Genomic DNA, 13,086 nt, shown 5'->3' with positions numbered 1-13,086 from the left:
GCATTAGCCCCCAAAAGACCAGGGAATAAGGGGGCTCTGTGTTTAGGCCTGGGAAGGAACCACAGGACTGGTCCTTCAGTGGATCCAATGGTCCAAAACCGCTTCACAGAGTGCATGAAATGGCAGTGGCCACTATTCCAGTCCATAGGCCAGAAGAGCATTTTCAGCTGAGCTGTATTGCAGTCCTACTGCTTCCCCAAAGATTGGGTGGCCAGTTAGTTCTGGATTCAAAACACATTTCCTTTGTGTGAGAAGGGGAGAATCACACCCGCAGAGCCCAGTCAAATGGGCAGAATTTATGCAGTTTTCCCAGTGTGTTAATAGAGTAAATAATTGCTGATTATAAACAAATAACAATTGTCAATTAGCAAAATTGCTCCTGGAAATGCTTTATAACCCTGCTGCTTGTTAATAACACTCAGGCTGCATATTACCATAGATTGTCTTTGACAGTTTGTGCAGGCAGAAGGAAAAAGCTGTCTGAGGTGTCAGATGGCCTATTGTGCAATTTGTATTGTAGATAGGAAAGAAAAATGAGTATGAAAAAATGTTCATTCATATCCCTTATTCAGTACCATCACCCCTTCTGTGGAAGACCTTGTAGTGCCAAAGAGCGAATGGCATTTGTTAAGGAGAGAGATTAACACAGAATACTCCAGTGTGTGGATTATTTTGAAACACTGCTTATTCTTTATAAAATTCTAGGGTGAGGAGCTGACTCAGTTTTAAGAGTAAAAAATTATAAAAGTTACTTCACAATTGGCGTCATGTATACCACATTTAAATATAGACTGAATTTTTATTCCTAGTTTATAAACTCCTTAACATTTGAGTTTATATGGAAACATGAACTATCTTCATTATTCCTGCACTGCTGGATTCTGCTAGAATACTAAGAGATCATGAAAAATGTAATTCATAATACACCTAGGCCCCAGTTAAAAATTAAGTATGTGCTTAATGAACAAGTTGTTCATTAAAGTAACGGAAATATTCACATTGATTTCAGTCCCCAGTTCAAGGGTCTGATCCAAGGCATATTGAAGGTGTAGAAATATTTACATTGACTTCAATGGGTCTGGATCAGGCTCACTGTCTCTCCTGAATAAGAATAAACTTAAGTTTTTAAGTGTTTTCCTGAATTGGGGCCCAACATATTATAGAGAGAGGCACATTTGAGATGTTTCAGCTCTTTTCTCCTAGTCCTTGATGAGACTATGCATTGGTCCACAGGGAAATGGAAAATAGTGGAAGGGTCTGTCGATGTGGAGTTTTTTGCAGAATCAAAGTCTAAGGAAAAACCGAGAGGGATAGATATGAGTCAAATACATCTTTTACATCTATAAATTACAGAAAGAGAATTCCATCCTGCTATAATAGACCTTATTTCATGTTTCACAACGGCTATACATTTTACTCATTCTGCTTTGTATGATAGATAATTCAAGATAAATAGGATTTGCCTTGTACAGTAAATACGTGTTTCTGGCCCAGTGTCCTATTGTCCATGCCTTTTGAGACTACTATCGGAAGAACAGTCACTTAAACAAAATATTGTAAAGTTTTAAAAATTATTCTCATTTTAAATGTGCATTTATAGTTGGAGTAACAAATATATTCAGGTGATATAGTCTAAATGATAAGGACAAAGGATAACGAGTTACTCATATACAAATTAAGACCAAATTAAAGAATAAATGAGAAAAAAATAAAGGAGTGGGAAAAGGAGGAGAATGGGGTAGGGGAGCGAAAAGTGATAGGGAGGTCATGTTTAATCAAAAAATAGTTCTAGTTTTATTCCATTTATTATGCGTAAGGAAAGTTCCTCATAATTATTTTTCACTTTAATTGTCACAAAGTGACCCTTCAAATGTAAACTCATACTTAAACAGGAACTTGCATAATGGTCCCAAAAAACTGCTGACCAGATATTCTCAAACAATCAAAAATTGATGTATGTGCCAAGATAGGTAGGTGAGCCAATACTAGTGTTACTGCTCAGCTTATTACACCTACAAGTTGTGCACACAGCTAGCCTATGGATCCGCATGCTCTTATTATGGGCAACTCATCTTCCCTTTCTCCCCTGCTGCAATTGTTTCATCCACCCCCTATATCTTTTAGAAGATAAGCTGTCTGGCTCTTTTTAAAACCAAAGCCTTTCTATCTGCTTAAAAGCCCTAGCAGAGGAAAAGAAAATAATATTCCTACTGGCTTCTGGATTCTTATCTTATCCCATCTCCGCCACCATGTCATAACTGTCCTACTCAGAGCTGAACCTTAGAGTTCAGAACATGAGAAGCTAGCATGAAACCTCCAAACTTAATTACCAGCTTGGATCTGATATCGCTGCCACCAGCCAGAATTCCAGTGTCTGACTCACTCTGGTCTCCCCAAAACCTTCCCTGGGGAACCCCCAAGACTCAGATGCCCTGAGTCTCACCACAAAGGGAAATAACCCACCTCCCTTCTCCCTCTTCCCCTCCAGTTGTTCCCTCCCTGGGTTCCCGGAGAGATATACAGATTCAAGCTCCGTGAATCTAAACAAAGGGATTCCACCCTCTTTACCTCCTCCCAGATTTCCCCGCCCTGGGTACTCTGGGAGATTCCCTGCTTCAAGTCCTTGAAACACAAGTACCGAGAGATCTAATCTCTCTCCCCCCTCACCCAGAGGATATGCAAAGTCAGGCTTAGTAAATCTAACACAAAGAGATTTTCCCCCTCCCTTCGTTTCTTAGCCTTAACCAGTGAAAAACACTCAAACAGGTCTTAAAAAGAAAGCTTTATATAAAAAGAAAGAAAAAGGACATAAAATGGTCTCTGTATCAAGGTGATAATATACAGGGTCAATTGTTTAAAGGAAAAAATGAATAAACAGCCTTATCCAAAAAAAATACAATTTAACACATTCCAGCAACTACACACATGTAAATACAAAAAAAAAAACAATATAAACCTATTGTCTTACTATCCTTGTACTTACAACTTGGAAACAGAAGATTAGAAAGCCTGGAGATTCCTGTGGTCACTCTCAGAGCCCAGAAAGAGAACAGACCAAGAACAAAGGACTCACACCCAAAACTTCCCTCCACCCAGATTTGAAAAGTCTTGTTTCCTGATTGGTCCTCTGGTCAGGTGTTGTTTGTTAACCCTTTCCAGGTGAAAGAGACATGAACCCTTAGCTATCTGTTTATGACATAAGCCCTTGTCTTTTGCGAGTTGTTTGTACAGCAGCCAGCATGATGGGGTCGTGGCCTAGTTGAGGCATGGAGAAGCTACTCTAATATCAAAACATTGACGGTGGTGGTGATGCTGATAGCACTAAAGGAATTTGTCTTAAATTAAGACAATGGGAGTGTCATACTGCATTGCAATTTCCAGATGAGGATGGACTGAAGAAAGTTGTTCTTTTGTTTGTAAAATTGATCTGTGTGTTTAGTGAACTTACTAAAATATCACATCATTTAGTCTCTTTGCAATGTGATTATAAATAGAACCGCACCCTTTTGGTGATGTTTTCACCAGCGTGAATTGTGTTTTCCCCTGAGATTTGCTAAATTGGAGCCTGGGTATTGGACATATCTAATTATTGCGTTCCTAAAATCGTCAGCCATGTTGTCCTCCAGTATTTTTTCTAAATTAATGCTGCGAGAACAAAGTTATGTTATGCTACAATACTTGTTCAGTAGGGTATGTATAATCTAGTAAAGAAATGATTTGTCTAATCCATATTTCCTCAGATTCCAATTTACAGTAAAATCCTTATTTCTTTAAATAATCCTTTCCAGTGAACAAAATCAATGCAACAAAATCAAGGCCCTTCTTATCATTCAAAACCATTGTCTTTTATTTCTTATTAGGACCTCATGCTTTGAACTCACACATTTATTTCTTTTAATCCAACTGATACTGATGCTGGGAGTATAAAAATTGAACTCAGTTGTCACTAATGATCAAGCAGTATTTGGGGTACAACACTGAAGTTAATTTGCAACAAGACAGACATTACAGTACAGTACCTATCAGTTCAGCAGCTTTGAATGTCTTGTACATTAACTGCATACTCAGCTATAAATCTTTGAATTTACAGATGTGCATGATAAAAACCATCACCAAGTCAGAGAAATATTACCCCATATGAAAACTATGTTGATGCACATATCTGATGCTACCTTGAATTAGGCAATGTCACATGTAGTAGCATGTGACCAGCCTTGCTACAGATACTTAACCCCAAACCTCTGAAAAGTTTTAAGGTTCAATGACATATTGATGAAAGATGAGAAGTTTCCCATTCTTTCCTGTATGTCCACACACAGTGGGGAGAGTTCAGATTATGAAGCATGCTTTCCCCATTTCAGATGAGGCTTGTCTTGCTATTCTTTCCATATTCATATAAATTCCTGCTGTGATCCTACCACAGATTTCATACTGTAAGCTGAGCAAGGTTGGACTTGGTCTATACTCAGGTGGAGGCCTCCAGATATAATCAAAATGCTACAAAAATGTTTTTAAATGATTCAACAGGTGATGTTCTTCCCTCTTACAGAACCAGAACCCCAGTATGAGGTCATAGGTACAGTGCTTCTGGAGGTATCTAATGGACTGAATATTTGGCTAGGGGCCTGGAACCCCCTTATTCCAATCACAACTCGCCACTAACTCTCTGTGTCACAGACCCCATTGTAAAAAAAGGAAGTAATTATTGTACTTACCTATCTCACAGGAGTGTTGAGAAGATTATCTATGTAATTATTGTTAGTGCTTTGAAAATGTCAAGTGTTACATACCAGGCGTGCAAAGTATTATTATTTTTATTATGACTGTTCCTCCTCCCAGATCCTTAATTTAAATAATGTCAGATGTAAGAAGGATTTTGAACTTCACCCACACATTGCTGCTCCAGCAGACTGGTATACTTGTTCTAGCTGAATGAACATTTGGTTCTGAGCCAGCAGACCTATAACGATCTCCAAAATTGATTTTTCAACAATTTTTGTTTTTCAGCTGCAACTTTTTGTTTTAACATCTCTGAAAAATTTTAAAATGAATATATAGTATTTTCCCCCCACATCTAGTTTTGGATCATAGAATCATCTAAACCTTGAATGAATTATAATCAATATTTTGTATATATATTTAGTACATATATATAAAATATACATAAGTGCATCATTTTTTCTTTGACAGTTGATGAAAGTTGTGAATGAAATGTGTCCGAATATCACAAGAATTTACAACATTGGAAAAAGCCACCAAGGACTAAAGCTGTATGCTGTCGAGATCTCAGACAACCCAGGAGAACACGAAGTTGGTTAGGATAACATTCTGATTAAATCTATTTAGGGTGGTTTTATTTTATTTTTTTAATTCCACATGTCTGCAGCAATTATCACTGAAGAAACTTAGGTTCACTGCAGCTATGATTTTGAATGTGTGTGGCAGGAACTTCAGCGTTATTTCTAATAGGAGAAGAAAAGATTGAACATAAATAGAAAACATTATGGGACTAAGATCTGATTAATTAAGGTTTATGGATTATAGTATTACGGATTTTTAAAAGATAGACTGGATTTTAGTGCAATGGAATGTGGTTGGCTTACAGCCCTGAAGACTGAAGTTTTGTGTTTATCTATAGAATACGTGTGCCACAAATACAGGCAGCTCAGATTTCCCTCCATTGCCTCACTGATGTGTCTCAGCTGAGTTCTGGGCATAGTGTCTGGTGGTGAGACGGTAGTTCAATCTACAGACCCATTCTGTCTCTCCATTGAGAATTCCAACAAGGATGCTGATATGATGGTGGGATTGGTATATAGAGAGGAGAAAGCTTTAGCTAACAAAAAAGATGTAGCAATGCACATGATGGGGAGCTGTGCATCACATACTGTGTGCAGCACAGTGCTGCCCCTCAGGGGAAGAAACTGCACAATGCCATTTACAGTCAAGGTTTAGCTGTACCCATGTGGTGTGGTCTAGCTCTGTGATCTGGACTGAGACCACCAAGTGACATCACATAAGCCACTGAAGGCTTTAACACTGTAATGAATATCAGCTATCACTGACCAGTCAGCTTGGCTGAACTTAGACCAAGGCGAAGGGTTCCATAGCACAGTATGGAACAACTTACCCATTCAGTCTATTTAGCCCTCATGGACTGCATCCACTACCAGTGTCCCACAAATGCCCATGTAATAATTATGAGTGTGTCTATTTCCCCTGGCAGAATTGAGCATTTAGATGGGAAATTACTGCACACAAATGGTTGCAACCTCAAATATTGCAGGCATATTTATGGAGGCCACTTGAAAAATCTAGCCAATGGTCTTCATATGCAGTATGTGCACTCCTTTTTAATTCATTAAGTGTCAGTTTAGTTCCATATTTTCTAATCTAATGACATTCTGAAGGATAGAATTATTCCAAACACTACCAATGAGATGCAGCTAGAACCCCATTCTCCCACCATGTGCCTGTGAAGGAAGAATTTAGTCACTAGGTATAATAGTCTACCGTACCTATTGTTTGTTAGGGGTATACATGGTTAAAGGGGAGTTGAATACATCCTGTCAGAACTATGCAGTAAAGGACAACAAATATTGTGGCATTTTAATTAAACCTTGCCAAATAAGTATGAATCATTGTTTTAGATGAATGAAAAAGAGTGCCTGAGGTCAGAGACATATTCTACAGTCAACAAGAAACTCTGTATTATGTATCTATCCTTTATTTGTGGAGAGATTTGTCATGTTATCTTTTAAAAGCATAGGTCTTTTTAAATGGTGTTCTATATCAGTGTTTTACTGTAATTGGAAAATACAAAATAATGTAATTTAATTTTGCACCGTGTTTTTCAATGGAAAATGTATCCCAAATGCTTTACATGGTTGCTGTAGATATTACCAATACTTAATTAAGTTATGGATAGGAGCAATGGGAAAGAGAAATTGAGTGGTATAGGTAAGTTAGAAAAGATACAGTTTTTTCAGCTGAGAGATGTTTATTTCGGGGGCTGACCCAATGCCTGATGAAGCCAGGGGAAAGGCTCCCATTGACTCCAATAGCTGTTGGGTTGGATTCTTGGTTTGCTCTACTAACTACATTCCTGTCCTATTTGTTTTCAACAGGTGAGCCAGAATTTCACTACATCGCAGGGGCTCATGGTAATGAGGTGCTTGGACGTGAACTAATGCTTTTGTTAATGCAATTTATGTGCCAGGAATATCTGGCTGGCAACCCACGCATTACACGCCTCATTGAGGACACCAGAATTCATCTCCTTCCTTCAGTCAACCCAGATGGATATGAGATGGCATATGAAGTGGTAATGTGACTGTCAACATTAATAGCAATTATCTTATTCATAGTAGATTGGTAAAATATGCTCCCATTATCATGATTTTTTTAAATGACAAATTTGGATGTAATCAGAATGAACAAAGCCAATAAAGCAACACTCCAAAAGGAAAAGCAGAACCCACTGAGATACCTTATTCAGTAAAAACTGGAGTGAACGGTGTTCCAGATGATCTCAGTTGCTGTGAGGGCATGTAGGGAAAGAGGCTGCCTGTAGGATAGCCTGGACACACACCATATAGAGGAGTGTAGTTCAATATGAACACCTTCAATTGAATTTGGAAACCTAATGGTAGTCAGGGCTGTCTGTAGTTGACATGTGTGATGTATACTACATGAGAAGCACAGCTAAGCAAACAAGCAGCTGCAGTCTACATCAGCTGAAATTTCAGACTGCTCTTTAAGTGCAGCCCAGTGGAGAGTGCATTGCAATCCTTTAATGTGGAAAGAACAAAGGCTTGGAGAATTGTGATATTCACATCCAAGTGAAAAAATTGCATGCGGCCTGATCAGGTATAGATGGAGAAAGCTATCAGGGTTACTCAGTAGATGCCAAGAATCCAAAAGGACCCACAGTTTGTAAATCTCAGTCTCAACATACAAACGCCCCCGCTCCATAAATCTGTCACCTCTACCATATCATCTGGAAACTTTCCTCCATGCCCATTCTTTGTCTTGTTCCAAATAACTGTTCTTTTTATATTTTTAATTTGAATGGGTATTAGATGATTACAACTTTTCTTCTGGTTATGAACTTATATGACAAACATCAAGGTCAAAACCCATGACAATTCATGAAAGCCAAAAATATTTTTATGAAATTTTGAGTAATTAAGGTGAAATGATACGAGTGAAACTAGTAAAATGAAATTCTTGAACTAGATGTGCCAGTTAAATATTATGGAATTTAATTTCATTCACTTTAGAGAGGAGTTTATAGCTAATAGTTAATAAATGACAATGATCTTATTTTAATATAGCATCTTTCATTTCAAAGGATCCCAAAATGCTTTATAACCTTTACTGATTCTGTATAGACTTGTGGATAATTGTGTGTGTATGTGTATCTTTAACACAGTGGGTCAGATCCTTGACCTCTGCTAAGGTTGCTTTGTGCTCTTGGAGTGACACAAAGAAATCTTAAACTGGCCATAAAAGGGCTAATGAAGATTTCCCAATATAGTCAAATTTTTATACCACCTTCTCTAGCGTAGAGGGAACATGTCAGGATGGGACTATGATGGAGCACATAGCCTCATCCAATCAAGTCATCCCTGTGCAGCTTCCAGCTGCTGTAATTTAGAGCAGTCCATAGTCCACTACAATTAGAATGCATTCTTCTGCCAGAGAAGTACAGTCACTCTGGGGAAAAAATGCAGTACAGACAACAACACTCCATAGCATTATCAGCCAGAAATTGAAGAATAGAGCAGTTTATCCAGTTGGAACTTCAGCAGAAAGATTAGTCAGACAGAATATAATTCCCAATGCTAGAATTAGACCATGATAGCAAACACGCATTCTCCAAAAGAGTTCATTGGGATCGTACATAGCTACAAACATTTAAGACCTTGAATTTATGTTTTTACAGAAAGATGCATGCAGCTATTCAGTGCAATACAAGCTTGATTGGCGATAACACAGTGAATGATTTGAAAATTTTGTCACAGGGTTCGGAATTAGGAGGCTGGTCCTTAGGAAGATGGACTCAGGATGGCATTGACATCAACAATAATTTCCCTGATTTAAATACCATGCTTTGGGAAGCTGAAGATAGGAAGAGATTTCAGAGAAAAGTCCCAAATCATCATATTCCAATTCCAGAATGGTACCTTTCTGAAAATGCTACAGTAAGTACAAGTAGCCCCAGAGAGAAAGAGAGAGGCAAAAGAAGGGTGGGGTGTGTCTGTTAAAGCTATCCCCCTGTTCCATTTTGTTTCTTACAGCTGTCCTCATACTCCATTTTGTTTTTGTTCTCCTCCTGTGGTCGCCCTTCCCTGGCTGTTAAGTTGTTTACCCAGGGCCACTTCCCTTCTCAAAGGGAGGGCCCCTTAAGTTGTTTACCAAGAGCCATTGCCCTTCTCAAAGGGATGGCCACTTGTGCTGCGTGCTAAGTGGGACCACTGCCCTGTTCAAAGGGTTAGTCCTGTTATCACCTTGTTGAACCTGGGCTTGGTGTAGGGCAGGCAATGTCCAGAGCTGCAAGACCTATTGTGTTTTTAAGATCCTGGGCATGAGTCATAGGCCTCATGTGCTTTTGAGTCACCTATTGCACAGGCATGTCTCTGTGCTCACCTGCAGTTTTTTCCCTGTGCCTCCTCCCCTGTGACAGAGGGAGCCTATCAGGATTACTGGCGGGAAACTGCCTAAGTTTGCATTTAAAAACAGACATTTTTGAAACAAACATCAGAAAGGTTCCTGCATTGCTGCCTGGTCTGATCAGCCAGGGGTCTTGGGGGGGTCCTTTCTCCGCTCTCGTTTTATTTTTGAGCATACCCCTGGTTTTTAAACCCCCCACACACACAAAGAACGAATTGCTGCCTGAGAGATCTCCTGATTATAGAGACCGTACCGAGCCCTCCTTGCTTCTTCTGATGTTGCTGCTGCTTCTGCCTTTGCTGCTGCCTTGGGGACTGGTAAGAATCCCTCTGTGAAACTTTCCATACTTTTATTTTATTACTTTAGCTGCTGGCTCTGTGTCCCTAGCACACAGACTCAAGCTAAACCTTGGTCTGTGTCTTAAAACCTCTCTTAAACTCTGCGGCGCTTTGCTGCTAAAAATAAGCTTGTGCCACTGCTAAGCTTTGCTCCCTGCTTTCAGCTGTATCCACTGCTGCAGCCACCATCCCTTGGCTTCCTTGGGGGCTGTCTTGGGAGCTGTATCCTGGGCACATACCACTCTGCCCTCTGTAACTTCCCCATAGCATAAGGTGCACCGTAGGTTTTGCTTTTTAGTTTAATAAGTCATAGTTTGCTAAGATTGTAGAGCTTGTAAATTTCACCTGCCTTGTTATAGTTTGCTGTTTTGTTGCTCTGTATTGTTGCTTGTTATAGTTTGCTTAGAAGTGTAATATTTGTTGTTTTGCCTAGTCCTTGATTAAGATAGATTTTAAAAAGCCATTGCCTGGTTGTATTCTATACCTGTTTTATTACTTTGTATAAGCTGCTTGTAATTTATATAAGTTTGATTAAGTTAGAGGATAGATAAGGTTTTTACGGCTTGAATTCGTCTTCCCGCTGTCCCAATCTCTCCCTGAACTTTCCCGTGTCTGTTTTTCCCCCGCTCCAATCTCCCCCTCTGTGTACTTCTCCATGTCTCCCTGTTGTAACCCCTTGCTGCTTTCCCCTCACCCCCGTGTAACTTCCCAAACCCTTTGCCGCTTCTTTTCTTTTTTTTTTTTTTGGGTGTTCCTCTAGCCCTTCTTTACACCTCTCTGCTGCCTCTCCCTGTATCCCCTGTGTTCGTGCCCCCGCTCCTCCGCTGCCCCTCCCCTACCGAAGATCACCATCACACTGCTCCGTTTGTCTTCACCCTGCTGCTCCGCAACTTCCCTGAAGTGCTCTCCGCTGCTGCAGCCTGTTTCTTCCCTGAAGTGCTCTCTGCTGCTGCAGCCTGTTTCTTCCCTCAGCCGTCTCCCCCATTCTCCACGTGCCTTCTCATTGCTTACACGTTCAGCGCCCTCCCCTCTTGCTGCTCCCAGACTCCCCTTAAGTGTGCTCCAGCTGCTCTTGTCTCCCGTACCTCCAGCCCGCAGGCTCCTGAAGACTGCTGCTCTGGGCTTCAGAGTCTCTCGCTGTTTGCAGCTGCACTCTCCTCTCGTCAGATACCACTAATCACTCACTCCCCTCCCCCCTCCTGTTTCTTGACCCAGCTTTTAGGTACACTCTTGCTATCACAGCCTCACAAATTAAGTCAGTAATTTTCTACATTGCATAATTTCACTTATCACCCATATTGTATTATTGCACTGTGACTCACATTTTACTTGTGGTTATAACACCTCATTAGTTGCCTCCATTTTTCTAATATACTTTGTGTACCATTTTTATATAGAAGCTACCATTTTATTTTACATTTTCTTTTGGGTACGTTTTGCATTCCACACTGTATCTAGAGTTGTTCCTATATAAGGTTAAGTTGCTTATTGACTGTACTGTATACCATTGTGCTGAACCCCACTGTTAAAACTCCCTACACTGCTCAATAAGAAGAACCCCTCCATCATGGTCTATTGTAAACACCTTATACACCCCATCCCATCGCATTTCATTGTTAAATTCCCACTACTTCCTTTTCCCTTTAATAAAGAAATTAATTGGCACCCCACCTGTGTGGTAATTGCTCCCCAAGATCCCATATACCTGCAGGCAGGGACAGGATGGACTATGGATGAAACCTCATAAGATATTTGTTGCAAAGCTTTTAAGAACCTATTTCTTATTCAGAAACTTAAATCAAGAAGAGAGATAGTGAGTGATAGACTATTAGTACATATAACAGTTCATATTAAAACTTATATTCTCCCCCTCGACTTACATTAACTTCATTTTTTAAAAATATTGAGAATTATTGTAATATTAATTTTGTAGGTATTTGTTTGTATCACTGGGCCTCTTTTTTGTTTACTTTGGAGAGACTGAGTTTTCCATCATTATAATGAGACATCTCCATAGGTTTGTGAGATTGCAGAGCTCTTTAGAAAGGACAAGACTAGTCATTAGGCAAATTTCCCCTAGGTTTCCCACTGAATTTTCCTTTAAAAAACAAAAAACCAAAAATCTCTTAAGAGATCAGACTCCATCTTATATGCAAAACCATCCCAATGACCTGTGTTAATTGCGTGTATTGGATAATAATGCAAAAACTTTGTCATTTCTGAATGTCTTACTTTAACAATGGCCAATATTTCAAATGGCTGAATGTAGCCATCTTGAGATGAAATGAGAAGGCACTTAACCCTTGTGAACTCTGTGATTTAGAAATATTTTCATACTTAATCCTCTTTGGTTTGCAAATTCTTTCATTTCCATTGACATGAATGGGAGCAGAGGCAGGGCCTCTGCAGCTGCTACAGAGTGCATACACTCTCGCTTCTGAACTGGCTGTTTACCAGTTTGGCACCCCAGCATAAGGTTGAGCAATATGATGCCTGTATTTTATACTGGTTGCCAGTTGCCTCAAGATATACAGCCAGTGACCACAAGGATGCAGGGAAGCCCCTTCCCTTTCTCACTCCCTTTGTGCTAGCTACAGGGAAAAGGGTGACAAAGGAACTGCAAGGCTCTGTGCTAACAGAGGATCCCCTTGTATTCAGATGATCCTCCCTTTGCCAACTATGCTGGCTTTAGGGTCACTGTACACAGTGGCTTAGCATTAAGTGACAAAGGTGCAGCTGAAGATTGAGGCCATAGTTTTTAAGTGATAGAAGCTTTTCAACTAAATCCTCATGTATTGCTTTAGTTATAATAGAATATGGACAGAATTAAAGAAGGAACAAATCAAAAGCTTGACTCTGAACTTCTTTGAATTCCTGAGAGTTTGGGTTCAAATCCCAGGCTCTCATTCTACTCTCTATAGTTCAAGATCCAAAATCCAAATGGCCGTTTTCCAAATTCTAGTACAGAAGCAGCCAGCTTTTCATGAAAAATAAGTGATTCTGCCAAGAATTTGGCCTGAGATGGTAAAAATTTCAGAAGAAAAGGGGGACTTTTCAGCATTTTGCTCCAAAA

At 39.7% G+C, this 13,086-nt stretch overlaps 1 protein-coding gene across 1 annotated transcript in view; it reads left to right on the top strand.

Moving 5' to 3' along the window:
- The window catches only part of CPXM2 (carboxypeptidase X, M14 family member 2), a 115,820-nt gene that overhangs the window by 84,351 nt on the left and 18,383 nt on the right, over positions 1 to 13,086 (top strand). The window contains exons 8-10 of the mRNA XM_030570797.1: positions 5,191 to 5,314; positions 7,128 to 7,324; positions 9,027 to 9,206. Coding sequence (XP_030426657.1) covers positions 5,191 to 5,314; positions 7,128 to 7,324; positions 9,027 to 9,206 — 501 coding nt within the window. The remainder of the gene's footprint in view (positions 1 to 5,190; positions 5,315 to 7,127; positions 7,325 to 9,026; positions 9,207 to 13,086) is intronic.

This window comes from Gopherus evgoodei, chromosome 7, assembly GCF_007399415.2.
Source record: "Gopherus evgoodei ecotype Sinaloan lineage chromosome 7, rGopEvg1_v1.p, whole genome shotgun sequence".
Taxonomy (NCBI): Eukaryota; Metazoa; Chordata; order Testudines; family Testudinidae; genus Gopherus; species Gopherus evgoodei.
Note: the sequence above shows the minus strand (reverse complement) of the source record. Positions and strands in the feature narration are given on the sequence as shown.